The sequence below is a fragment of the Pteronotus mesoamericanus genome, unplaced genomic scaffold (assembly GCF_021234165.1).
Source record: "Pteronotus mesoamericanus isolate MK-2021 breed Mesoamerican mustached bat unplaced genomic scaffold, CSHL_Meso_final contig_50, whole genome shotgun sequence".
In the NCBI taxonomy this organism is placed as follows: Eukaryota; Metazoa; Chordata; class Mammalia; order Chiroptera; family Mormoopidae; genus Pteronotus; species Pteronotus mesoamericanus.
The window spans coordinates 21,888,149-21,914,486 of NW_026555186.1; the positions used below are offsets into that span (position 1 = coordinate 21,888,149).

Genomic DNA, 26,338 nt, shown 5'->3' on the forward strand with positions numbered 1-26,338 from the left:
AGCAGAAAAGGAATGAAATTTCTACATGACAAAATGTATAAATATAAATAATAGATTACCAGCTATGGGAAAACACTTGATGTTCTAGTAGTCCCCTGCCCCCTCCTGTGTTTCAAATTGGCTAGTTTCTCTTGCCACGTCTTCTGGCTTGCTGAACTTCTCTCCTACAGTGTCTAATCTTATTTTAGTCTGTTCTGTGGACTTCTCATTCTGATATTATATTTTTCATTTGTAAAGTTTCCATTATTTTTTATATTTGACTTTTTATTCCTATCATTTTGTTCATTTTTGCTCTTCAAGAACAATAGCTATTTTTTTAGATTTTTAAACTTTGTTAAATTTATTAGGGTGACAATGGTTAACACAATAAGATCATATAGGCTTCAGCCATACATTTCTTTGATACATGATCTGTATATTGCATTGTTTGCCCACCACCCAAAGTCAAATTATATTCCATCACCATATATTTGTTCCCCTTTATCCCTTACTGGCCCCTCTACCTTCCTTCCTTCCGGTAACCACCATACTGTTGTCTTTGACTGTCTATGAATTTTTGTTTGTTTGTTTTTCTTGTCTGTTCACTTGTTGCTTTCAGTTTCATATCCCACATATGAGTGAAACCATATGGTTCATAACTTTTTCTGCCTGACTTATTTCGTTTAGCATCATACTCTCAAGTTCCATCAATGTTGTCGCTAATGGCTGTTTCATCTTTTCTTATGGCTGAGTAGTATTCCATTGTATATATGTGCCACGTCTTCCTTACCCAGTCATCTACTGAAGAGCACATTGGTTGTTTCCATGTTTTGGCCAGCAGGAATAATGCTGCGATGAACCTAGGGGTGCATACAATAGCTATTTTAAAGTTCTTTTCTGTTAATCCTGCTGTCTGTTCTTAGTGACCGAACAGTGGTTGTCTTTTATAGTGGAATATTTCAAGCATTTACAGTAGAGAAAAAAATAATAAATGTGATGTGTATATATCAGCTAGCTTCAACATTTATGAATAGGTTGTAGTATCATGTATAACTCCTACTTTGCCACCTCTGATTATTTTAAAGCAAATCACGACCTTTCATACATGTATTTCAAGATGAAAACACTCTACTATTAAAACACTTAAGAGCAACAGCTAACAATAATTAGCTTATATCATTCAATATCCATCAATATTTACATTTCCTGATTTGAAGATTTGAATGAACTTCTTAAGTTCCAGCAAAAAGTTTTAGTAAAACTTACTATAACTGAAATTGAAAAAATGAATTATCTCAAAACTGGTAGAGAAATTGAATTTGTAATAAGAACAACAACAATAGTAAAACCTTTACTTAAGGAATCATTGAGCCCAGGTCTTTTTAATTGAAATGTTTATTGAGATTATTGTAGATTCACATGCAGTTTGAAGGAATATTGCAGAGTGGTCCTGTGTTCTTACCTAGTTTCTCCCAATGGTAACATTTTGCAATATTATTGAACAATGTAGGATATTGACATTGATACAGTCTCTCAGTCCTGTTCAGATTTTCTCAGTTGAAGTATGTAGTAGGAGTAAGAAGAGGAGGAGGTTTGGATATCTACCACAGTCAGGTCCCTTGGTTTCCTTTTGTCTGTATAGTTCTTTAGTCTTCTGTTGTGTTTTGACCTTGACAGTTTTGAAGATTACTGGCCAATTAGAATTTTCCGTATTTGGATTTGTGTGATGTTTGCTTATGATTAAATTCGGGTTGTCTGTTTTCAGCAAGAATATGACACTATATGACACTAGGGATACTGCATCCTTTTTTGATGCATCCCAGATTAGGTGCCCCATGATGATGATGTTAACTGGTGATGCTAACTTAGAAGCAATTTAAGGTGGTGCCTGTGAGATTTCTTTACTGTAGTTACTTTTATTTTTTTATAATAAATATTTTCTCACGAGAAACTTTGAGACTATATTAATATTCTGTTTCTCAATACAGCTTTTCCAGCCCTGGTTGGTGTGGCTCAGTGGATTGAGTGCCAGCTTGCGAACTGAAATGTCTTTGGTTCGATTCCTGGTTAGGGCACATGCTTGAGTTGCAGGCCAGGTCCCCAGTTGGGGGCATTGAGAGGCAACTGATCGATGTATCTCTTGCACGTTGATGTTTTTCTTCCTCTCCTTTTTCCCTCCTTCCCCTCTCTATAAAAGAAAATAAATAAAATATTTTTAAAAATACCTTTTTCAACTAATTTTAGCATCTTTTGATGTGTTTTGGCAAAAAAGTTATTACTGTATTTGCTGGTGCTGATTTTGCATTTTTTTAATTTTTCATCACCTAAAATTCTATACTTGACACTATAATAAACTTGCTTACTTAGAATCATATAGTGATGAAATTGAAAGAGGCTTTTAAATGATCCTTTGCTGTCAACCCTGTTGAATAATCATATGTTATTGGAGGACTAGGACTAACCCAGAATTTTTGGAACGTTTAAAGTTTATTAATTGGAATTCATTATTTTTTTTTAATTGAATTTATTGGGGTGACATTGCTTCACAAAATCATACAAGTTTCAAGTGTACAACACAACAAAGCATCATCTGCACATGTTACGCTTGCCTTGCCCGAAGCAAAGTTTGTTTCTGTCCCCATCCCCGACACCCTTTTCCTCAGGCTATATGACCACAATTGTTGTCTGTGTCAAAGTGTTATATATGTATATCTTTTTTTCTTTTTTTTGCTTAATCCCTTCACTGTCTTTTATTCAGCCCCTCAACTTCCTTCCCCTCTGAGAGCTGTCATTCTGTTCCATGTATCCATGCCTCTATTTGTATTTTGTTCCTCAGTTTATTCTGTCATTAGATTCCACATATAAGTGAGATCATATTTGTCTTTCTCTGACTGGCTTATTTCCCTTAGCATGATAATCTGCATCCCCATTCATGCTGTCACAAAAGGTAAGATTTTTTTTTTTTAACAGTCTAGTAGTAAATGTTCCACAGCTTTTTTAGCCATTCGTCTACTGATGGGAATTTGGGCTGTTTCCAGTTCTTAGCGCTGCAATAAACATAGAGGTGCATATATTCTTTTGAATTAGTGTCTTGGGTTTCTTCGGATAGATTCCCAGAAGTGGGATCACTGGGTCTAAAGTCAGTTCCATTTTTAATTTGAGGAAACTATATACAGTTTTCCACAGTTGGCTGCACCAGACTGCATTTCCACTAACAGTGCATGAGGGTTCCCTTTTCGCCACATCCTCTATTAATTCGTGTTCTGTTAGTCTAGATTACAACAGTGCTACTTAAAGTTGGTCTGTGGATTGTTGCTTGTTCATATAAAGTATTCTTAATATATTTTTGTTGAGACAAGTTGTGTAAATAAACCTTTACTGTAATTGGACTTGTCACAATTTTTTTTCTAGTGTTTAACAAAAATACAGCTCTATAACTGCCTTCAGGCATATTCACTGGCATATCTAATGTAGATTTTCTGCCTCTAACTTCAGCTTTGTTTTCAGCTTTGTTACTTTACATATATTAGGGACCAGCTCAATCTGGAGCCCAGCATAAAAAAGGAATGCCTCTTTTTATGTAAGAAAAACAGAAAGAATGCTGTATTCTACATTTTGTGTCCTTAACTTCACACAGAGAAGGCACTAATTTTCAGAAGAGCTAAGAGAAGGAAAGGAATGTAAAACTAATCAGGATACCTAGCAGTTATAAAGAGGCAGATGAACAAAAGATGCAAGAAAAAGGAGATTGTGTGGAGGTGGTTCTGTTTCATTTAAGTTCATGTTGTCAGTTTATCTGGATCCTGCTTAGTTGGTAAATTTCCAATCTGCAAGGTATACATTAATTATTACTATTATTATTTTGTCTTATGTAATAGATTATTTTAATTTTATCAATTATTATTTGTTTATTTTTTTTAGGAATACAGGAGTTTCCAGAGAATATAAAAAATTGTAAAGTTTTAACAATTGTGGAGGCCAGTGTAAACCCTATTTCCAAGTAAGTTCTCTGTTGAATTGTAAGTTACTCTTGGGAAAAACTATGAAGCTATGAGTAGTAATAGAATATTACAACTATGAATTAGTAATAGAATATTACTTTATATATTTTAATGAACATTTAGTATTAATGTTAAATCTATATAAATTTTTTTTATTAAAATGGAATCTTTAAAATAATCTTTCTAACTCCATGTTTTGCAGAGATAAATTTGACATCCAAACAGATAATACAAGTGTTTTGCTCCAGGTTGCACTGATAATGTCAGACATGAGTCTAGAATTCTGATCTCCTTGCTCATTGTTATTGACACAATATAAGAATGTCTTTACCTGTGAGTCAAATGTGTGGCACACTCAAACTTTTGAAAATAGTAAGCTGAACAGTCAAGAAGGGAAAAACAACAAAAAACAGAAAAACCATGTGATTGGTTCAGGGTGTCCAGCCTTTTGGTGTCTCTGGTCCACACTGGAAGAAGTATTGTCTTAGGCCACACATTAAATATAGAAACAAAAGAAAACTGATGAGCAAAAAAAAAGATTTTAAGTAGATGTACGATTTTGTGTTGAGCCTCATTCATAGCCATTCTGAGCTGCAGGTTGGACACCTCTGTCACCATATACCAGAGGTCATATGTACTCATTTATAGTGGTAATGGCTATAAACAACATTTTCCTGGTATCAAAGATGTTAAATTTTGCAAAAGTGGAATGATGATGCAGAAGATGAATGGAGTGAAACATTGGTTAGTATAGCTAAGTTGAAAGTTAAAACCACCTTTTACATGTTGTAATACTGTATGTAGTGAGTTTTTCTAACCATACCATTTCTTCTTCACTTGCTGTGGAAGATGGAGGAATATGACATAAGGGAGAAAGATGAGTCAAAGACAGATTAGTCTTACTGCAGGAAAGTTTTGTTCTAGATAAAATCCAAGACAAACATGTGAAGATTATTTTTTAGTTACATCAAGTTTTAGATCTATAATTTCTTTTGTAAGTCAGAGGAAATAAAAAAAAGCTAATACATGTAGGTTCTCATATGGCCTTAAATGTCACTTAGCTTTTGATATTATTTCTTTCTTGTGCTTACTATAAAATTATACAATCTTTATTTGATTATTTAGGGGATGGACGTTGAAATTGGAAATAATCTTAACAAGTAGTTCTAAAATGGGGATGATTTTGCCTTCAAGGTTTATTTGGTAAATTCTGGAGACATTTTTGGTTTCCACAGTCTGTGTTGCTGGGCAGTACAGCTCTACTGGCTTCTGATGGGTAGAGGCCAGGGCAGCTGCAAACTATCCACCCATGCAGAACACAGGCTTCTCACAACAAAGAATTATCCAGCCCTCCAAAGTCAATACTGTCATAGCTTATAATTCCTCATCTAGTCTTTTGGATCAATGTTAGCTAAGGAAAATTTTAAGAGTGCCTGCAGATGTCATATTGTGTCCTAAATGCATTTCTGTGTATTGTGGCTCATTCATAGTTGACAGTTTTATGCAGATTTTATCTTGAGACAAATATCACCTCACTACCTCTTTACAAAGAGATAAAGATATAAACATTGAAACACGTATGTTATTACAAAAGGCAACAACTTCAATTTGAGGATCACTCATAAAACTAAGGAGGTGACTGTTATCTGTTAGAACATGTGCTGGTTAGACAGATTTAATAAGAGACTGAAATTGTGTATGTGAATTTAATTTATATATTTTATATAGGCTTCCTGATGGATTTTCTCAGCTGTTAAACCTAACCCAGCTATATCTGAATGATGCTTTTCTTGAGTTCTTGCCAGCTAATTTTGGCAGGTAAATTATAGTTTCTTCTAAAACCTTTTCTTGTTAGTTCCTGTAAAGTTTATAAAACTAAAAGATGCATTAGTTAATACTATTAATTATAGTTTCATAGGCTCTTCTTTTGTTATTACTTCCAAGCATTATGGTTTTTTAGTTTCTTCAGAACTTACTTTGACTATGAATGTGTTCTTCTAACTAAACAGTAAGCAATAAAGATTTAAAAAGAAAAGTAACATAAGATGAATTGGTTTTTGAAATATGCAAAAAAATTGAGTTTAAATGGGGTACTTTCTGTATAAGTAATGCTTTATTTTTAGCATTTATTACATATGAAAATGATCTGTTTATTGGTTTATCTGTCTTCTCCATGAGACTCAAAATTCTGGAGAAAAGAACATGTGTGTCTGGATCCCACCACACTGCCTCTCCCCACCCGCAATATCTGAACGTTTCTGTTCTTGGTATAGTACCTGAGTAATTTTTTAAATGAAAAGATGAATCAATACTAGGTACCAAATTATTATAGTTTTTAAATTAATTGCTAGAGAAACTGCTATACAACTACATGTTAAAATTTTATAGCCATCTTTTTGTCTAAAAATAAAATAAATATCGTATGATTTCACTTAAAATTCCACATGTGGAAACTTTAAAAAAAAACCAAATACGGAGAATAAATTGATGATGGGTGGTTGCTATAGGTATGTATGGGGTATTTGGGGGGGGGTGTAAATGGGCAAAGGTGATAAAAAGGTACAACCCTCCAGTTATAAAATAAGTAAGTAATGGGATATAATGTATAGCATGACTATATTAATGAATACTGTTATATTGTGTATTTGAAAATTGTAAAGAGAATAGATCTTAAACGTTCTTATCACAAGATAAATATTTGTGACTATGTGTGGTGATGGATATTAACTATACTTATTGTGGTGACCATTTCTCTAAATATACAAATATCAGATCATTATGTTGCACACCTAAAACTAGTATAATGTCAATTATACTTACGTCAATTGACTTAATGTCAATTATTAAAGAAAAAAAAAATTCAGGTTATTGTTGCAGCCCGATGACTGTCTTGTGGGAGCTGCATTATCCATGTTTTATATATTTATATACATATTTGTATATGTGAATTTAGACATACACATATATAAAGCTTGAATACTTGTCAGATTCGTGTTCTGCATCTGGCATTTGGACCACTTTTTATTTTTATTGAAATATATTTGACACATAACATTGTATAAATTTAAAGTATATAGCAACATGTTGATTGATACATTTATACAGTATAATATCATTGCTATTGTAGCATTAGTTAGCAACTCTGTGCCACTGAATCTGCTCATTTTCCTCTAAATTTATTGGAAAGTGCATCACTGTCAGAGGATTTCCATGTTTTCTTGTGTTCTCTTATCCTTTCCTTTCAGAGCTGAACTTGAGTTGAATTATTATTCTTAAATAGCTAATAATTTTGGTAGGTGTTTTCACAGGCATGAAGTGCTCTTCTAGGTTAGATATTTAGGGACAGTCATTTTGTGCTTTAAATAAGTCTGGAAGCGTTCGTTCTTCCCATACCCCACTAATTCTGAAGAGCAGAAAGTCGTCTTTTTTTGTATTAATTTGTATTGCTGTGCAGTTTTTAATACAGTATTCTTCATGTTGTAATTACATAATAAATATTGGTTGCTTTAAAGCTTTAGAGTATAACATTTATTTGTTAATTACATCCTTTGTCTTTGTCATAGATGCTTGATTTGTTTTCTTTCTTTTGCAGGTTAACTAAACTCCAGATATTAGAACTTAGAGAAAACCAGTTGAAAATGTTGCCAAAGTAAGTAAAGGTGCTGTATTTTCTAAAATTTAGTTTAGAATTTTTAATTCTTGAGTCTTTAGAGAAATGTTAACTTTTTAATATCTGAAATATGAGTGCAAATTATTTTAAAAGACTGACATTTGTGGTCACTATTCTTAAATTAGTGCTATTCAATATAAAAATCTTTGCATCTGTATTTGGTATTTAATAGTCATTTGACAATCTTTGGAACTCAGTCTTGTGTGACAAAAGTCAAAATAATAAGTGTGTAAAACCTTCTTGAGTCCCAAATAAGAGTCCCAGTTCATATACTAGAGCTCTTATGTAGTACTCATTAGAGAAATCCATAGAGTCTTCATGTGAAATCTGATAACTGTGGTGGTGAGAGCTTGTCTAGTTTTGTAGTCTGTTGAAAATTAGAAATGGGGTGGTGGGCCCCTACTGGTAAACTAAAACATCAAAAAGAATTGGCAGTCCAAGAGCAAATAAGATGAAAGTGAAACAGATCTACAGACTCGGTACACTGTGTGGCACTGGCTGAGTGGTTCATTTGGTTGGAGCATCATTGTACACCAAAAGGCTGTTGTTTCAATCCTGATCAGAGCACATACCTAGGTTGCAGATTCCATTCATAGTTGGGGCACTCACAGAAGGCACCTGATCGATGTTTCTCACAGCACTCCCTCTCTCTTCCTTCCTCACTCCCTCTCTCTCCTTTCCTCCTTGTTTCTCTCTTAAAAAAAAACAAACAACACACCAATAAACATATCCTCAGATAAGGATTTAAAAAAATATACTGTGCATTGTGTGTTCATTTATTGAAGAAGTGTCTTCTTCAACACCCTGAATTCATTGCTACATTTTTTACAGTTTAGGCATTGGCAAACTATAGTCTATGGTTAAATCTGGCCCACTGCCAACTTTTGTAATAGTTTCATTGGAACCACATTCATTCATTTATGTATTGTCTATGGCTGCTTTTGTTCTACAGTTGTAGAGTGGAATAGTTGTGACAGAAATTACATACAAAGACTAAAATATTTCCTATCTGGCCCTTTACAGAAAATTTTGACTCCTGTTTGTAATTTGTCAGGAGTTAACTGTCACCTCTTCAAAGAAGTATCTCCAGTTCCCCAGGAGTTAGTTCTGTTTACTCAACTTCTATGGCATCTTGTTTATAACTGTTATTACATTTATTACACTAGTCCAATTTTTTTTATAGATTTCACTCTCCTCTTAATTGACCAACATATGTAACATGTACACATGTACTTGGATCTCCTTGCTTCCCCCCATGACTCTGATCTTTAAGGGCAAAGAGCATGTGTAGTTTTTTTGTTTTTTTGTTTTTAATTTACTGATTCTTAGAGAGAGAGGGAGGAAAGGAGAGAGAAAAACATCAATTTGTTAATTCACTTATTTATGCATTCATTGATTGATTCTTGTGTGTGGTTTGACCAGGGACCAAACCTGCAATCTTATCATATCTGGACAATGCTCTAACAAACTGACCTACCAGGCCAGGACAACTATATCTAGTTTTGATTCCCATAGGACATTATGAATTAGCTTAATAATTGTTCAGTGCTGGAATGCCTGGAGTTTATAGTGATAGTTGTAAGTATAAATTAAAGTGGGAATTACGATTTATATTTTTTTTCATTTTTTAAAATTATTGTTCAGTTACAGTTGTCCCATTTGGTATTGACATTAATGACTTCTTAACTCAAAACTTGACTGTTTTCTTCAAGATTTGAATAATCAAGATGTAAATTGTTTATTGAAATAGCCTACGATTAATATGGTCGATCTGATCATAAATAATTCACTTATTTTAACTTAACTTCAGATTTACAAATATAATTCTTTCATGCTTTCTTTTTAAGACTTACGATTAAAACCTTTGAGGCTTCACAAATAAAAAATCATAATGCATTTAAGCTATGTGACTAAGCCTTTTTATGATCAAAGATTAGAGCAGTGGGAAAGCCATCGTAGGTATGTAGATAGTGAAATTTAATACTATCGTAATACTGGAGAACATAATACTAAGAACATAAAGGATATGTATTTTTCCTCTTAGCCAAGAATAGAGAAGATAAAAATGAGTTAAATACAAAAGAATTTTAGAAGTAGGCAGGAGGAAATTGAAGGACTGTTGTTTCTGCTTTCTTCTTGGAGTAGAAAGCTGGATCTTAAATGAAAAGACTTGAAAATGAAATTTTTGAAGTTTGGAGTAGGACCAAAGTTGCCAATATAAGCTATAACAAGTTAAGATGGAAATGCTTTTTTAGGACTTTACACTGTATTTCTTCTTTTATTGTATATATGTGTCACATTTCCTAAATCAATTTTAAAACATAACTTTTTAAGGATGTCATTCATAATTGAAGTTTTTAATGAACTGCTTTTCTTTTTTGTACCCTCTTTTATAACTTTCCCTTGTTGATACAGTGTTTAATTGCTATGTGTGAATTTTCTGTTATCTAGTCATTATGAGAATATTGAATTAAGAAAAATAAAATTGTGTTTTCGTCTTTCAGTCTTCCCCCACCTCACAGCCCTCTTTACTTTTTTGAAATGTCCACCTGATACAGTATTATGGATATAGGAATTAAATACCATAGCAGCTTTCTTGAGAAAGAGCTTGAAAACACCTTTTGCTTTCCTATAAAGCAAACTAGAACTGACTTACAGGTTTTCTGGACAAAGGCAGGTATGAGTAAGGGAAGTAGAATTATGGTACTTTATAGTACCTGAGAAAAGACACTCAATAAATATAAGTTAAATAAAGCACCTTGAAAAAAATTGGTTTTGTGAAATGAATTAAATTAGAGTTAATAGAATGGCATATTTAAAGTGGAAGAGTTGGGGAAAATTAACTTTATCTAATGTTAGGCCTGTAGTATATTGACATTACAATTAAGATGTCCTTTTTTTCCCCACTAAAAATCCAGAGAAACATTTGAGTTTTATTTTACTTACTATTTCTAATATATCAAGTTTCCAGAGATGATGGAATTGCATATGCACATACTTTATCTTTTATACTGAATTACTGTAACTTTTCTATGTTTAGATAGAAACATCATTGTGCTATAGCTGCCCGCAGTTTTCAGACAGTAACATGTTGTACAGGCTGTTGCCTAGGAGCAATAGCTATACTATATAGCCTAGGTGTGTACTAAGCTGAACCATGTAGGTTTGTGTAAGAAAACTGTGTGATGATCACACAACAATGAAATCAGCTAACAGTGCATTTCTCAGAATGTATCTCCATTGTTAAGTGAGGCATTAACTGTATGATGATTTCTTTTCTTAGGACATTATTTTCATTTTGTCACCATGCGAAAGCCTACACATCAATAGACATTACATAAGAACATTTTACACTATTAGTTTGAAAGCTTCCATGTAATTGATGTTTTTGTATACTAAATTCTTTATTAATCCATTGTGCATAGAACCATGAATAGACTGACCCAGCTGGAAAGACTGGATTTGGGAAGTAATGAATTCACAGAAGTGGTAAGTTATCACCAATCTCCCTATCCATAATCTTATATTTCTTCAAGAACAAAATGTGAAAATTAATATATTCTCTGCATTTTTAAGTATAAAATTAAAAAAAAAGAAACATGCATTTTTGAGAGACAAGATATGGAAGTTCTTGACAGGAAAAATCAATCTGATAGAAACATTTGACAAGAGTAAAGGTAAAATGTAAAATTGAGAAATGCTTGGAAAAAGGTACCCAAACATTTTTAGGCATAGGGAGTAGAAAGTGAGAGATTATAAAGGAAAAACAAAGTTTCATTAGACTAGAACGTATAAGGAAAAGTACTACTTTCTGATTAAAAATAACTTCCAGACATATTGCTTAGGAATTTATTTAATGATAAAACACTTCCCTATAATAATTTTATATAGTAGCTAAAGGGAAAATATTGAATGGAAAGTATTATTTTTGAGTTGATAGTGAGATCTCTGGATTATGCTTTTGTTTTGTATGCACAGTGTACTATGATGCTGAATGAAAAAGGAAAGGAGTGTGTAAGCAGTTTTTTGGCTTTAATCATTTCTCCAAGAGAATAAGATATATTTTTGAAGAAGAATTTATTAACCTGAATATCATTAATTAATATCATTAAAATTTTTACAGTATGTCTTCAAGCTTATTTTTTTAATTGTGGTAGATTTCAGTGATAGTCTTGAGAGCAAGAATCTTTCAGAACTGTCGGCTGCATGATTGCCCAGTGGATAATCTATTGTACATTTGTTCACTAAATACAGTCAGCTTTTCAGCTGACGTCAGTGGAGGAGCATGGTTTGGGGTACCTCATATTTTATATAAAATACTCTTCTTCATATTCTTTATTGTATTTTAAGTGAAGATGGTTTATGATTGGTTTTATTGTATGTTGTAGGAGGTTTTACTACTTGTAAAAAAAATACATATTCTATGCTTTGTAAATTCGCTATTGTACTCTCTCAATATTTGTTTTATATGTATTAATCTATTTCCATATTAACTGTTTGAAAATTCTTATTTTGAGAATCAGAGCAGCATTGAAAAATCATTAATTTTTGTACCATTTTAGTGTTTCAACATTATACATTATAAAAACCATAGTATTAGCATTATAACAATAAAGCACAAAAGGAAATTTCTTTTAATCCATGTTGCACCTAGAATTTTTATCTTCGTTTATATGTTAAAAATAAATCTGAATGACATGCAGTTCATGTGCTACTCATATTATTATGGTAATTAGATATGTTGATATTCTGTGCCATCATAATGTCATTGATTGGACACAGGTTTTTAAGGTGACAGAATTAATCTTTGAAGGAAGAATTCAGAAAAGCCTCCAAGGGTGAATGCCCGAGATCAAATTTTGCCTCAATACCAAGGTCCACTGCATATCTTTGACTGATTATTTTTGGTCTTCAGCAACATATTATAAACAATATTTCACCATGTAATTGCTGGGAGTTTAAAATAACAGAATTCGCTTATCATGCGATTATGGCTTGGTTTACTTAACTTCCTTTACTATTAGACATTTAAGAAGTATGTTGCCCTATTTCTTCTTTTCCTTCTTCTGTTTCTTGAAAGACTCAATCTTTTTACAAGTAATTGAGAGTATCTTTTCATTATATTCTTGAAAGCAGTGGCCCTTATTTTTTTTCTTTATTAATTGTTTAAATACTTGAAACTATTACATAGTCAAAAGCTTAAATGATTTTATATAATCTTCTGTTAAGGAATGTCTATCTTCATATTCTCCTTTACTAATACTACTATAACATAGTGAAAACTTTACATTTTTTTCTTCCTTATTTTTTTGTTTTAAACTAAAACTTATCACCTTGACCAGTGTGGCTCAGTTGGGTGTCATCCTGCAAAGTGCAAGGTCACCAGTTCGATTCCCAGTCAGGGTACATACCTGGGTTTCAGATTCAGTCCCTGGTGGAGATGTATGTGAGAAGCAACTGATTGATATTTCTTTTTCACATCAATGTTTTCCCCCCTGTCTTTCTCCTTCCCTCCTCTTCTCTCTAAAAATAAATAAGTAAAATTTTTTTAAAAAAAACCTAAAAGTTACTAGAAATTTCCAGAGCCTTTTTGGCAAATAAATACATTCAAGTAAATAATTGGATTCTCCCCTCTTTCTCCTAATCCAAACAGCCTGAAGTACTTGAGCAGCTAAGTGGATTGAAAGAATTTTGGATGGATGGCAATAGACTGACTTTTATTCCAGGGGTATGTACATCAAATTTCAAATGGCTTTACTTATTGCTCTGTGTCTTTGTAGGTTTATGAACTGTACATTTTAAAATTAGTTTTTCATAGTGAAAAATGGATGATTGCTTAATTCTTAACAGAATTCTTAATAGAATTAGTTATAAGATTATATTTTTTACTGTCAACACATGCTTGATTAAAATTAAATAGTTTCCATAATAAACTTTTGTAAAATAGTTTTTTTATAGCATGGATTGTGTGTGTGTCCTTGCTCATGAAATTGTTCAAATAGGATATTTTCCATGTAGTTCCTGTCTTACCAACTGACATTTTGTTTGCTCCCATACCTAAAGTGTAAGAATCCATGTATCTGCCATCTCCCTAGCCAAAGATGGACAGCTGAGTTCCCAAAGAAAAGTATACATCCATTGTCACTCTGCTAGGCTAAAACTAGTTAGAGCTCTTTGCTTTATTACTGAATACTAATGGTATACATTAAAAAATGTGTGAGTTTTTTATTTCATATAAAACTTCTAATTCCAAGATATAACTTGGTATTAGGTCTATTACCTAAATGTTTTACAAATTACTTACTGTTGATAGAGTCATTAGATTTTTTTTTAAACTTACAGTTTATCGGTAGTTTGAAACAGCTCACATATCTGGATTTTTCTAAAAATAATATTGAAATGGTTGAAGAAGGAATTTCAGCATGTGAAAACCTTCAAGACCTCATATTATCAAGCAATTCACTTCAACAGCTGCCTGAGACTATTGGTTTGTATTACTTTCTAATTCATGTAATTAATTTTTAGTAATGTAAAAGCTGAGAAATTAAGTTTTTGTCATTGCTTGATTTGTTGACATAGTTGTACTACCTTATTGCTAAAGTTACAAATCTTTTTTAAGATGGATCAAAGTAAATTTTTATTCTGTCTTTTTTAAAGTATATTTTATTGATTATACTATTATAGTTGTCCCAATTTTTTCTTCCTTGCCACCTCTACTTGATATGCCCCTTCCCTCCAGCAGTCCCCTCCGTTAGTTCATGTCCATGGGTCTTACATCTAAGTTCTTGGCTCCGCCACTTCCTCTGCTATTTTAAACTTACCCCTGTCTGTTTTGTACCTAACAATTAAGCTTCTTAATCCCTGTACCATTTCCCCATTCTCCCCGTTCCCTCTTCCAGCTGATAACTATCCAAGGGATCTCCATATCTATGATTCTGTTCCTGTTCTGGTTGTTTGGTTAGTTCTGTGTGTGTGTGTGGTTTGTTTGTTTGTTTGTTTGTTTGTCTAGATTCAGTTGTTGATGTGAGTTTGTTGCATTTTTAATGTTCATGGTTTTGATCTTTTTCTTAAATAAGCCCCTTTAACATTTCCTGTAACAATGGCTTGATGGTGATGAACTCCTTTAGCTTTACATTGTCTGGGAAGCACCTTAGTCTACCCTTCCATTCTAAATGGTAGCTTTTCTGGACAAAGTAATCTCGGTTGTAGGTCCTTGCTTTTCATCACTTTGAATACTCCTTGCAGTCTCTTCTTGCCAGCAAAGTTTCTTTTGAGAAATCAGCTGAGTCTTATGGGAACTCCTTTGTAGGTAATTCTCTGCTTTCTTCTTGCTGCTTTTAAGATTTTTTCTTTATCGTCAACCTTTGGCATTTTAATTATGATGTGTTTTGGTGCGGTCCTCTCTGGGTCCAACTTGTTTGGGGCTCTCTGTGCTTCCTGGACTTGTATTTATATTTCCTTCACCAAATTGGGGAAGTTTTCCTTCATTATTTTTTCAAATAAGCTTTCAGTTTCTTGCTCTTCCTCTTCTTCTGGCATCCCTATGATTTCGATGTTAGCATGTTTGAAGATACTCCAGAGGTTCCTTGTACTCTCCTCATTTTTTTTGAATTCTTGTTTCTTTTTGTTCTGGTGGAATGTTTATCTCTTCCTTATGTTCCAAATTGTTGTTTTGAATCCTACCTTCCTTCCCTTCTCTCTTGGTTTCCTGTGGATGATTATTTATTTCACTTAGTGTAACGTTCATTTCTTCCTTTATTTTTCGGCTGTACTCAAGGAGTTCTCTGAGCATCCTGAGAATCAGTGTTTTGAACTCTGTATCAGATAGGTTGTTTATCTCTGTTTCACTTAGTTCTTTTTCTGGGGTTTTGTTCTTTTATTTCATTTGGGCCATTTTTGTTTGTCTCATCAATTTAGCAGTGTCCCTGTGTTTGTGCCTGTGTATTAGGTAGAGCTGCTTTTACTCCCTGTCTTAGTAATGTGACCTATGTAGAAAACGCCCCTGTAAATCATGTGGGGTAGAGCCTTAGTTAATTTCCAAGGGGGGTGGTCATCTGCTTCACCGTTTTGTGGCTGTGTGGGGAGGACTCCCAGAGGGGCCACTGCAGCCTCCTGGCTTCTGGTGATTGTTCCAGTGCTCACCCCATTTCCAGTCACTTCACCCCAGTGGTAAATCCCACAGTAAGTAGGTTTGGGTACGTTCTAAGACTGTGCTGGCCCTTTAAGCAGCAAAAATCCGGCAGTTTCTTCAGCCACCCCAACCTCTGCTGGTTTTTACAGCCAGAGGTAATGGGGATCAGTCTTCCCGGTGCTGGAGCCCTGGGCTGTGCGGTCTGGCCGGGGGCTGGGATCACTGTCTCCTGAGGTGTCCCTCCCCTCCAATCTGCTGCCCTACTGCTTGCCTTTCTGCACCATACCGCCTCTCCTCCTGTCTCTGCAACTCCACATCTCCTGCCTGTCTGGATGAATTTGTCTTCTTTAAATCCTTGGTTTTTGGACTTCCATGCAGTTCTATTTTCTGACAGTTCTGGGTATTATTAGTTTTGAGATCTGGTTGTAATTCTTTCTCTGGTTATGGAAGGAGATGAAGCATGTCTGCCTATGCCTCCATCTTGATGGGAAGTCTGAAGTCACAGATCTTGCTGAATTTTTTCCTGATTTGATCAGTCACACAATTTACTCCTATGTTGATGTTACTGTGTTTTTCTTTAAGGAAACATCATTTTTATCCCTATAATAAGATTCAGTGTTTTTTAAAAAGAGGTTGATTTTTCCAAACTTGGTTTAATTCTTTATTTTCCCTTTTTATTTGTTTTATTTTGATCATAGCCTTTAATCTGATAGCTTTTTCAATCTTACTTCAGTTTGGTGAATTCTGTGAGAGTATGTATTGATTTGTCTAGATGCTTGTCTGATGGTGCATCAAGGGAATGGAATTGTTTTGATTAAAGAACCAAAAAGTTACATCTTGGCATCTTAGTGATGTTTAGATATAAAAACCAAGAAAATACTTTTGCATATTTTTCAACTGAACTACATAGTTGTTTTAGCTCAGTTTACATTTTCCAAATTCTGCTAAAATTCATTCAGCATGCTTACTTTTAACTTAAGCTCCATTTTATTGTTTTATTATTTAGTATACATAGAATAGTTTGTTACACACCTATCAAAACCACCTTCATACTACCATTTCTTTAACCCATTAATACTGCAAGTTTGTATTACATGTTTTCACTGTGCCATGACATTGTTTTAAAGAGGAGGACTATAACAGTGAACAAAGCAGATAAAAATTCTCTACTCAGTTATGACGCTTACACTTTAGTGGGGGTTAAACAGTTAAATATATATGTTAAGAGGTGATAATGTAGGTGAAAATTGAAAATACAGGGTAAGGGACTAGGAGAGTGATGAGGTCGTGTGGTGTCTTCAGGTTGATTAGGAAAGTTCTTTATGATTAATGTCAAATACAATTTGTGCTCACATTGACTTTGGTTGACTGACTTCTACTTCATGCTGGAAAACTGTATATTATTTCTTCTCTCAATAGGTTCATTGAAGAATGTAACAACTCTTAAAATAGATGAAAATCAGTTAATGTATCTACCAGACTCTATAGGAGGGTAAGATTTTTGTAAATTCTTTCACTTCAGCATACCATATATATTTTCAGATAATTGCGTAAATACCATCCAAAGGAGATGTCATAAACATTTAAATAAACAGTTGATTACAGGCTGAGTGCATTTTTAATAAAGATAGGCCAATTTTTTATTGGTGGAGTTTATCTTAGTGGAGATAGAGTTTTGTTAGTTTTGTTAAAGTCAAGTTCAAATGTTCCTGTGTTCTTAAATGTTGGATTATATGTAAGAAATGTTTCTTTTAAATGTGCATTTTCTTTCTTAAAGGTTAGTATCAATAGAAGAACTGGATTGTAGCTTCAATGAAGTAGAAGCTTTGCCTGCCTCTGTTGGGCAGCTGACTAATATGAGGACCTTCGCTGCAGATCATAATTACTTACAGCAGTTGCCCCCCGAGGTGCTGTGTTTTTCATTTCTCTTGAATTTTTATTTTTTCAATTTTGTAATTATTATAGCTACCTAGTGTGTTTTTATTTTCTGTGAGAAATAATTACGTAACTAAGTTATTTTCTGAAGAATAACTTGCTATATTGATTTATAAGAGATACCTAGACACTTTATTTCCTACATGAAAATTAATAATTGAAAAGGGAAAATACAATTTTCTTTTAGAAGTGAGAAGAGTATTTTTTGTAACTTTTGAAAATATTTTACTTATATCTGTTAAGTAGTAGGCCAAATATCTAATTCCCCAATTGTATGGGTTTTTTTTTTCAGATTGGCAGCTGGAAAAATATAACTGTGCTGTTTCTCCATTCCAATAAACTTGAGATACTTCCAGAAGAAATGGGTGATATGCAAAAATTAAAAGTTATTAATTTAAGTGACAATAGGTTTGTAATAATGTATTCATTAGTTGGTTTATAGAAGACATCAATTGGATAAAATTAAAATTTCATGTGTTAGAAAATCCAATGCATATTCTTCTCATATATTTTTATTTTTTAAATAGAATTTTTAACTGAAATAACGATCTATTTTTACATTATGTTAATTAACATACTGTGGTTGTCACAGTTTGTTTTGTGTTGAATTTAGCTATGCTACCTTTATTCTCTACTCTATAGCAACCTTTTTTATTCCTAAAATCAAATCTTCTTCACCTTAATACTGCTGTTGAACAAAGCAGCTTTTAATGTAATCTGCTTTGTATTTTTCTGAGCAAAGGTGTGATTAGACACCCATGATATAGCTTGGACAGCATAACCAAGGTGTAGAAGATAGATCCTTAAGGTAAGAACAGATTGTCCATATTTTTTTCCTGAAGTAAAGATAGAACACAGTAGTCGTCCTGATCTGTGATTTCACTTTATATAGTTTCAGTTACCTGTGGTCAATTGTGGTCCGAAATAGTCAGTGGAAAAATTCAAAAAATAAACAACTTATAAGTTTTAAATTGTATGCTGTTCTGAGTAGCATGATGAAATCTCATGTCGTCTCACTGTGGGCATGAATCATTCGTTTGTCCAGCATATCCACCTGCCCTGTTTGTCACTTAGCCCTCTTTTTATCAGATTAGCATACACCATATCACAGTGCTGTGTTCACATAATCCTTATTGTATTTAATAATGGCTCCAAGCACAAGGATAGTGATGCTGCCAATTCAGATATCCCAAAAAGAAGCTGTAAAGTGCTTTGTTTTTAGGGCAGTGGTATATATATATATATATATACCACTGCCCTAAATGGTATATATATATACACCTATATATATATATATATTAGGGGCAAATATATATGGAGTTCAGTACTATCCTTGGCTTCAGGCAAGGGGGCGGGGAGTTTGGAACTTATCCTCTGTGTATAAGGCGGGGGGGGGAACTAGTGTATTAATAAAAGAGTGTTTCTAGAGCATTTTTACATTTTGCCTTCATAGGATCTTACAAAGTATTCAAAACAATCCTGTGAAATAGTATAACAGGTATTCCTATTTTATAGAGGAGAAAATTAAGACTCAGATTTAAGGTGACTCTCATAGCTTATAAGGTAGAGTTTTAATGAAAACCCAGTTTCCTGATTAAATAGTATGTTCTGACTGCTCCATTTTCTATAAGAACCACTGCCCTCTGTTCTAAAAAAAAAAAATTAAATCCTTGTTTTGGCCTATACATTGTACCCTAAAACTAGAGCCCTGGGTTTCAGCAAATTGCCATGGAAGATGGGTATAAAAGAGTAGATAAGCATAAACAGAATGTTTAAGTAGACATTTTATTTTAAATAGGATTCTGTTCTCATTTATCATCCTAATAAATATTTATATAACTTTGTTTTTACTCATTATAATGTTAAAATAGTCTTCCTGAGTATGAAAGTGCTGGCTCACAATGAAATACAGACCAATACAGTTTTTATAACAAACTGTCACTGAGAGTGCTTCTGATAACAGTTTGTTCTCTCTAAATCCAAATAAAATACCCAAAGCAATTTTATGAGACTTTGCTTAATGTATCTATGTCTTTTCATTAAGGTAGGGATAGTTAATATTTTTTCTTATCCAATAATTTTTTGAGGTTACTGGATTACTCGTTTTTCTCCTGTCCAAATTTGTTCACTTGAAGAATTATATATTAAAAACTTAATTCTTACAAAACTAGATAATATTTTGTCTTATATCCTATTCAAAGACCTATATTGGCTCTTTTTTCTGAATTAACTATTTTTCTTACTTCCATATGCAATAACATAACATTGTTTAGAAGACCATTAGATTTAGTCTCATTTTAACATTTCTCATTTTAAAGTATAATTTTTGTTTATATATTTTCCAACAGATTAAAGAATTTGCCCTTTAGCTTTACAAAGCTACAGCAATTGACTGCGATGTGGCTCTCAGATAATCAGGTGAGCATTCCAATTCTGTAAATTACTGAAGTTCCAATTGTGCTATACAGTTACACATTCAAATTTACATAGACTCATTTAAGAACAGCTATACTGGTGAACACATGTACTGGTGAAAAATGTATTCTGTATAAGGAAAATCTTAGAAAATATCGACATATAATTTTTGTGAAATATGTGTAGATTTATAAAAAGTAAATCCTGTTGAACTTGTCTAATGTCTCCTAAATTTATTTTTAAAAAAGACAGATTAGGAAGTCAGACACAATACTCCCTAGCTGTTTAATTTTTATAGTGATTCTTTATGGTATATATCTGTAGAAATTTGATAATTAATTTAAATTACACTTCTAATTAAGCACTTTCACACACCTTAAGGAAGTGTTGCTCAGGAATTAAGAGTTATACCTTAGGCTTATCTTTGTTTGACAAACATTTATTGAAAGCGTATAGTCGGCCATGAACTGCTCTGGGAGCTGGAGATATGTTGGTGAAGCAAATAGACTCCTTTTACATCCTTACTAAGTTTACATTCTCTTGGGAGACGGAGGCAAGCAAGTATCTATGTAATGTTTCAGGGCTACAAATAAACATAAATCTTGAAAGGTATTAGAAGAATAGCAGGGTTGAATATACAATTTGCTAATATTTCTCATAAATTAATGCTTAGTATTTACTTTCAAGCAATGCTTTATAATAATTTATCTAAAGCTGTATTTTCTAAATGTTTGGATAAACTAGTTTCATGAGGTATTTATAAGTTCCATGGTCACATTCACTTTGGGGACTATATTATGTCTCTCTTTTGGATTATACTAACAACCCTGTTGTGTACTACAGTAAAGAAACCCACTTGTTTGTTTTCAGGATTCTCCAGACTTCTTAACTGAGAGCCCCTTTCCACCTAACTCTTATTAATATCCTAAAAGTCTTAAGTTGGTGTTAATCCTTACTTATGAATTGAACTGAAGTATTTACTTGGTCTGTAAATTAGGGAATGAAATATTAAATGACAATACCTTTGCTTTCATTAGAGCTTGAACATAAGTGATTACTATATCTATTAAGTATGTCAATTCATATGTATGGAACTCTTATCTATCCGGTCTCTCTTAACTGGATTTGAAATTGACTTGGCATTTTGCAGCTGGATTTACAAAACATTTTCTGGGCCCAGGTGCGTGCCAATTATTACGGCATGAATGAGACATGGCTCCCAATCTTGAGGACTCTGAGACTGTTAGTGAATAAACCAGTGCCAGTAAATTATGCCAGATGGCTCATTTTTGTGCAGTTATCTAGTATCTAATACAGTTTCTTCATATTTACAATGGTCTCTTCTTGCTCCCCATTATTTTAATGCAAAAATTGTGGTAATGGGGGTTTTGTGTTTTCCTCTCATTGAAAAATAGTAAACTAGTAATAAATAGTAAAACATATCTAACATAGCTACAAAACCTCCCATACAGTATAAAGCAGACATTTCACTGTAAAAGAACAAAGTGTAGGGCAGAGGTATGTTACACTGGTTTATAATTTATAGAAATTAATTGCTCCTGAATATTTCACTGACCATGTAGGGAGTATACTTATAAGCAATACATGCAGTAATGTACTTTTTATGAGTCTCTCTGAAGATTTGAACAGAACAATTGATTATTTATTCCCTCATTCATTTTGTCATTCACATTCAAAAGCCATTTATTGAACAACTGCTTTGTGCCAGGCCAACTAAGAAGTGCCAAACAGAGTATGAAGAAGGTCATTTTAATACAATGTTGTAAATGACTAGGTAGGACTAGGCTTCAGGATCAAAGAAAGGGAGCGTAACTTGGAGATGTCTAATTACTTCTTAAAAGAGTTACAGGATTTAAACAAAGAAAAGGGAACAGTGTTCTGGTTAGAAGAAATGTCATGAGCCTAAGCACTTACTGGTGAATCAGGCTAGTATATTCAGTAACTCTGCAAATGGTTCATTAGGACTAGAGCATAGCCTGTTAGATGGAAGAATGGCAAATGAGGCCAAAGATGGAGACAGGGACTGAGGTCACAGAGGGTTTGATATGCCATGCAAAGGAACTTTCATTATATTTCAAGGATGGTAAATAGATTTTTTTTCTTGCATGTCAACTCAAATTAATGAGTGGCTTCTGAAAGATTGTTTTAAGGATTCTGAAGCCATATCCAGGCTCAGTTGAAAATTACTGTGATTGAAGTGCTATGTCATTTATTGTCCCTACTAGGCTAGGACACTTTTGATAATGAAAGGAAGCTTTATGATAGTTATATCAGAAAAATGTGTAAAATGTAAAAATCTCAGGAAGACTGGGCATTTGGTCATTATAGTTACTGATCAGTGCATATATTGATCAGTGTAGTTATTGATGAGTACATATATATCTTTAGTTTAAGAGGAAGAAGTGGTCCTATAGAAGATGGGGAACCAGTATAACATGAGCAGGCAAATGCTATGAATAATGTTTTAGAAAGTGATTTAGGACTGCTCTATGGAAGGTGGATTTAGCAGGGGATGAGGCTGAGCATGAAGGCAGGGTAGACCAATTGGAGGGCATTGTCATTCATACTCAAGGCCACAGAAAGTGCTGGCTGAAAATAATTATAACAGCACCAGGGAAGAGCCAGTATATTTAAGGTTTAACTTAAAAAGTCACATCAGTACATTTGAAGAGTTCATATATGTGGACTAGGTAGATATTGATACCATAACCAAAATAGGGAACCACAGAGGGAAAAAAAATATTTTTATGGGAAGGTGTTAATTTCTAGTTAGGTATGCTGGGTTTAAAGTACCTTTGACCTCAAGGTAGGCGTGTATAGAACAATTCCGTTGGCCGAGAGCCTCCCCACCCCTGCCACTTTGTTTTGGGCTGTGGCTTCCATGTTCTTGGTTTCTTCATTCTTTTAGTTTTTAACTTTCATACATTTTTCAAAATTGTTCCTGAAGGCATAATTTCCTTTTTTCCAGTACCATAATAAATCTATTCCTTTTAATGTGTAAAATTTCTTCATTCAAAAGATTTGTGGCACAAGAAGATATATAAGATTTATCCCATCATCTGAAATCACTTTTTCTGGAGCGCAGTTTCATGACTTTTACTATTTTCTCTAAATGGATTATTTAAAAGTATTCTTTTAATGTTAGGGATGGATGAATCCTGGGGAATACTACCATTATCGTGCTGGGTGGATTAACAGTCTCAGAAAGAGTGGTCATAGAGGTAGAAGGAAAACTATGTGATGGTGGTTTCAAGTTAAGGGGGAAGTGACTGACTTAAAAGGAGCTGTGTGTAGCAGGATAAATGCTGTTGAGAACTCAGTTCAAATGAAGTCTGAAAAGTGGACATTATATTTTGGTAAGTAATAGCTAATTAGTTATAAGTAATGAAAATTTAGAGATATATATCAAAAACCAGATTGAAACAGTTTGAGAAATAAACAAATGAGGGAATGGAGCCATATGATTGTTGATTAGACTTTTAAGAGGGTTGCATGAGAAAGAAAAGGAGTGAAACAAAGTAATCAGTAGCTTGGGATAGGGTAAGAAGGGCCCCTTTAATATTAGCATGTCTAAAGGTTTTTGGAGAGAGGCTGTGTGGAGAATAAGATTAAGGGTATGAGAGGGGTTTGCTAAGTGAAGTGGAAGCTGGTAGACTCTTAAGCTCTGGCAGGAATCTTATCTTCTTGAGGAGGCTTGGGTCTGTAGATTGTGAGAACAAGTGATAATAATGTATCTGATGAAAGCTCTTGGAATGTAGCCATTTCTAAACTCTTTAGCAGTTCTTGAATCCTATTTTTATCTTTAAAAATTTTTTTAGAATACAATTTAGGAGATGTAGAAGGATTTTCAGGCAACTTTGAGATCCATGTTGAAGTTGGTTATCATAATCTTGTAGTTACACCAATTTGCTCAGTTGTATGATACAGAAGAAGCACATAATTGTAATGATTCTGAGTTGCAGCTTTGGCAAACCAAGTGCAAGAGAAGGACAGTGTAGCAAGTAAATCTTGTTAATTGGCAGGAAAATGGTTATGATGAAATATGGTGAGGTACAAAAAGAGAAGCAGACGTAGGAAAGAATGATGGTATGGTGATAGAGTTGAATGTTCAGTGGTGGCAGTGTTGGTGAGGCAGAGGTCGCGTAGGAGCAGTGAAGTGAGAGCTGTGGAGTCTTTGTATCTTCTGCTGGTAGTCCTTTGGCCTGGCCACTCCTCAGTTTCCTTTTCGGGAGTTTTTCTTCTGACAGTGCCTTATATGTTAGTGCCCTCATGGTGCTCCAGATTGTGCTTTAGTTTCTTTCACTATACTTTCCTCTGGGAAGTATTTATTTACTGGACTGAAAGTATAGGTTTTCATCTACATTTTTTATCTGTTGAATTACCCATGACTGTGGAAAAATTGGCATAAAAGAATCAGGAATAAAGGAATACTACTGGAGGTCACTGGATATTAGGAAAGGGCAGGGTTTATGTGCCTCAAAAGAACAGGTGTTTATACTTGAGGAGAGAAGAGTAATGATCTAACCGCATTTGTAAGCCCTGAGGCACCTCTGACTTAGGGTTTGTGAGTTTTTGGAGAATAAGCAACCTGTATTTGAGAAGGCTTCAGGGAAGCCCTGTCTTCTGAGAAGTAGTAGATCTACCATTCCCATTGTCTGAAGAGGTCAAGGAAAGTTTTCAGTGAAAAAGACATTTGAGATACAGGGCAGTTGGTTTGTTTACTGTGGAGCAAACAGGAGGTACAGAGGAAATGTTTAATGGGATTAGTGTTATGGCTAACTGCAAGGTTTTCACAAGAGTAAATAAAAATTAATTGACAGTATGGCAGGGGCCATGAGGAGTGGGTAGTCTGGAGTCGGCCAAGGCTTGGATTGTGGGCATGTTAGATCAGTGGACTAGCACAAGCATTAGTGTTAAGTAAATTAAAAACACTTGATAACCAGTTAGGGGAACAAAATAAGAAAAAATGAGGTCCAATATAATGGGCTTTCAATTCTACCACTGAGTAACTTTTTGTGTCATTAATAGAGAAGAGACCCAGGAGAGAAGAGAAAAGCAGGTTACAACTTATTGTTTGTTTTAAGGACCCTCTTCTCATTTAGAGAAACCTGCAGATAACTAGACTAAACCTTCTATATCACTTCTGGAAAGCATCTTCTCAAAAGTGAAAAGTAGAGGGGGAAAACACATTAAACGGAAAGGCTTATTTTACAGCTTTATTAAATCACTATGATAAGTAATTATTGGGCTGTGGATATACTTCGTATATGAGATCTTTAAAAACTTTATTGGTGATCAGTGATAATTGCAATACAGTATGAGTTTTCTTTATAGTAAAAATGAAATTTTATTTTTTAGATTTTTATGGGTTTTAAATCAATGCTTGAAGTTTTATTATGTATATTTAAATTTGTTTTTATAACATTGATACTTAATATAAAAAATGGTGAGTACTTATTCAGAGGAATTGCTGGATGTGTATTTGCTTCAGGATTATTGAAAATTAAATATTTCTTTTCTTTCCCTAGTCCAAACCCTTGATACCTCTTCAAAAAGAGACTGATTCAGAGACCCAGAAAATGGTGCTTACTAACTACATGTTCCCTCAGCAGCCAAGGACTGAGGATGGTAGGAATTTAAGAATCTCTTTTCTTTTAATACTAATAAATCACAGCATAGGTATGAAGTGAATTTTAAGTCTCAAAGAGTTTTACCATTTGAAGGGAATTTGGAGAATTGGTCAATAAAATTCTCTGAAAATGGGGTAATAAGGCAGTCTCTCAGGGTTATAGATAGTGGAATTTAGAGGTATATGCATGTAATATACTCCCTTAAATGATTACTTGAAATTAAATAGCAGACATCAAATATGGATCTATTCTAAATTACATTTAGCCAAATGTTGGGAATGTGCATTACATGTTATGTGATTGGGAATGTTAAATTAGGAACTATTTCTTCCACTTCTGTTGTTGGTCATAGAATTAATACTACCCCTGGATCTATATACCAGGTAAAGATAATCTGTAGATTCTAAATTTAAATGTTACTTCTAAGTTCTTAATTACATTTTGCCAAGAAAGAGGAATATACCTTTTACTCTTGGCAACAAATGTTTTTTCAACAATATGGTGTTAAAGCCTTTTAAACTGAGGAACAAATTGTTTATGATATATGTTGTAATGT

The 26,338-nt window shown here is 33.6% G+C and overlaps 1 protein-coding gene across 6 annotated transcripts in view; it reads left to right on the forward strand.

Annotated features, from left to right (window-relative positions):
• Positions 1-26,338, forward strand: part of ERBIN (erbb2 interacting protein) — a 125,308-nt gene that overhangs the window by 64,930 nt on the left and 34,040 nt on the right. For all 6 annotated transcript variants that reach the window (XM_054578427.1, XM_054578429.1, XM_054578432.1 and 3 more), the window contains exons 5-15: positions 3,901-3,979; positions 5,709-5,798; positions 7,573-7,629; positions 11,076-11,139; positions 13,304-13,378; positions 13,993-14,137; positions 17,201-17,273; positions 17,559-17,688; positions 18,009-18,124; positions 20,065-20,134; positions 25,681-25,780. In XM_054578427.1, the coding sequence (XP_054434402.1) occupies positions 3,901-3,979; positions 5,709-5,798; positions 7,573-7,629; positions 11,076-11,139; positions 13,304-13,378; positions 13,993-14,137; positions 17,201-17,273; positions 17,559-17,688; positions 18,009-18,124; positions 20,065-20,134; positions 25,681-25,780 (999 nt within the window). The remainder of the gene's footprint in view (positions 1-3,900; positions 3,980-5,708; positions 5,799-7,572; positions 7,630-11,075; positions 11,140-13,303; positions 13,379-13,992; positions 14,138-17,200; positions 17,274-17,558; positions 17,689-18,008; positions 18,125-20,064; positions 20,135-25,680; positions 25,781-26,338) is intronic.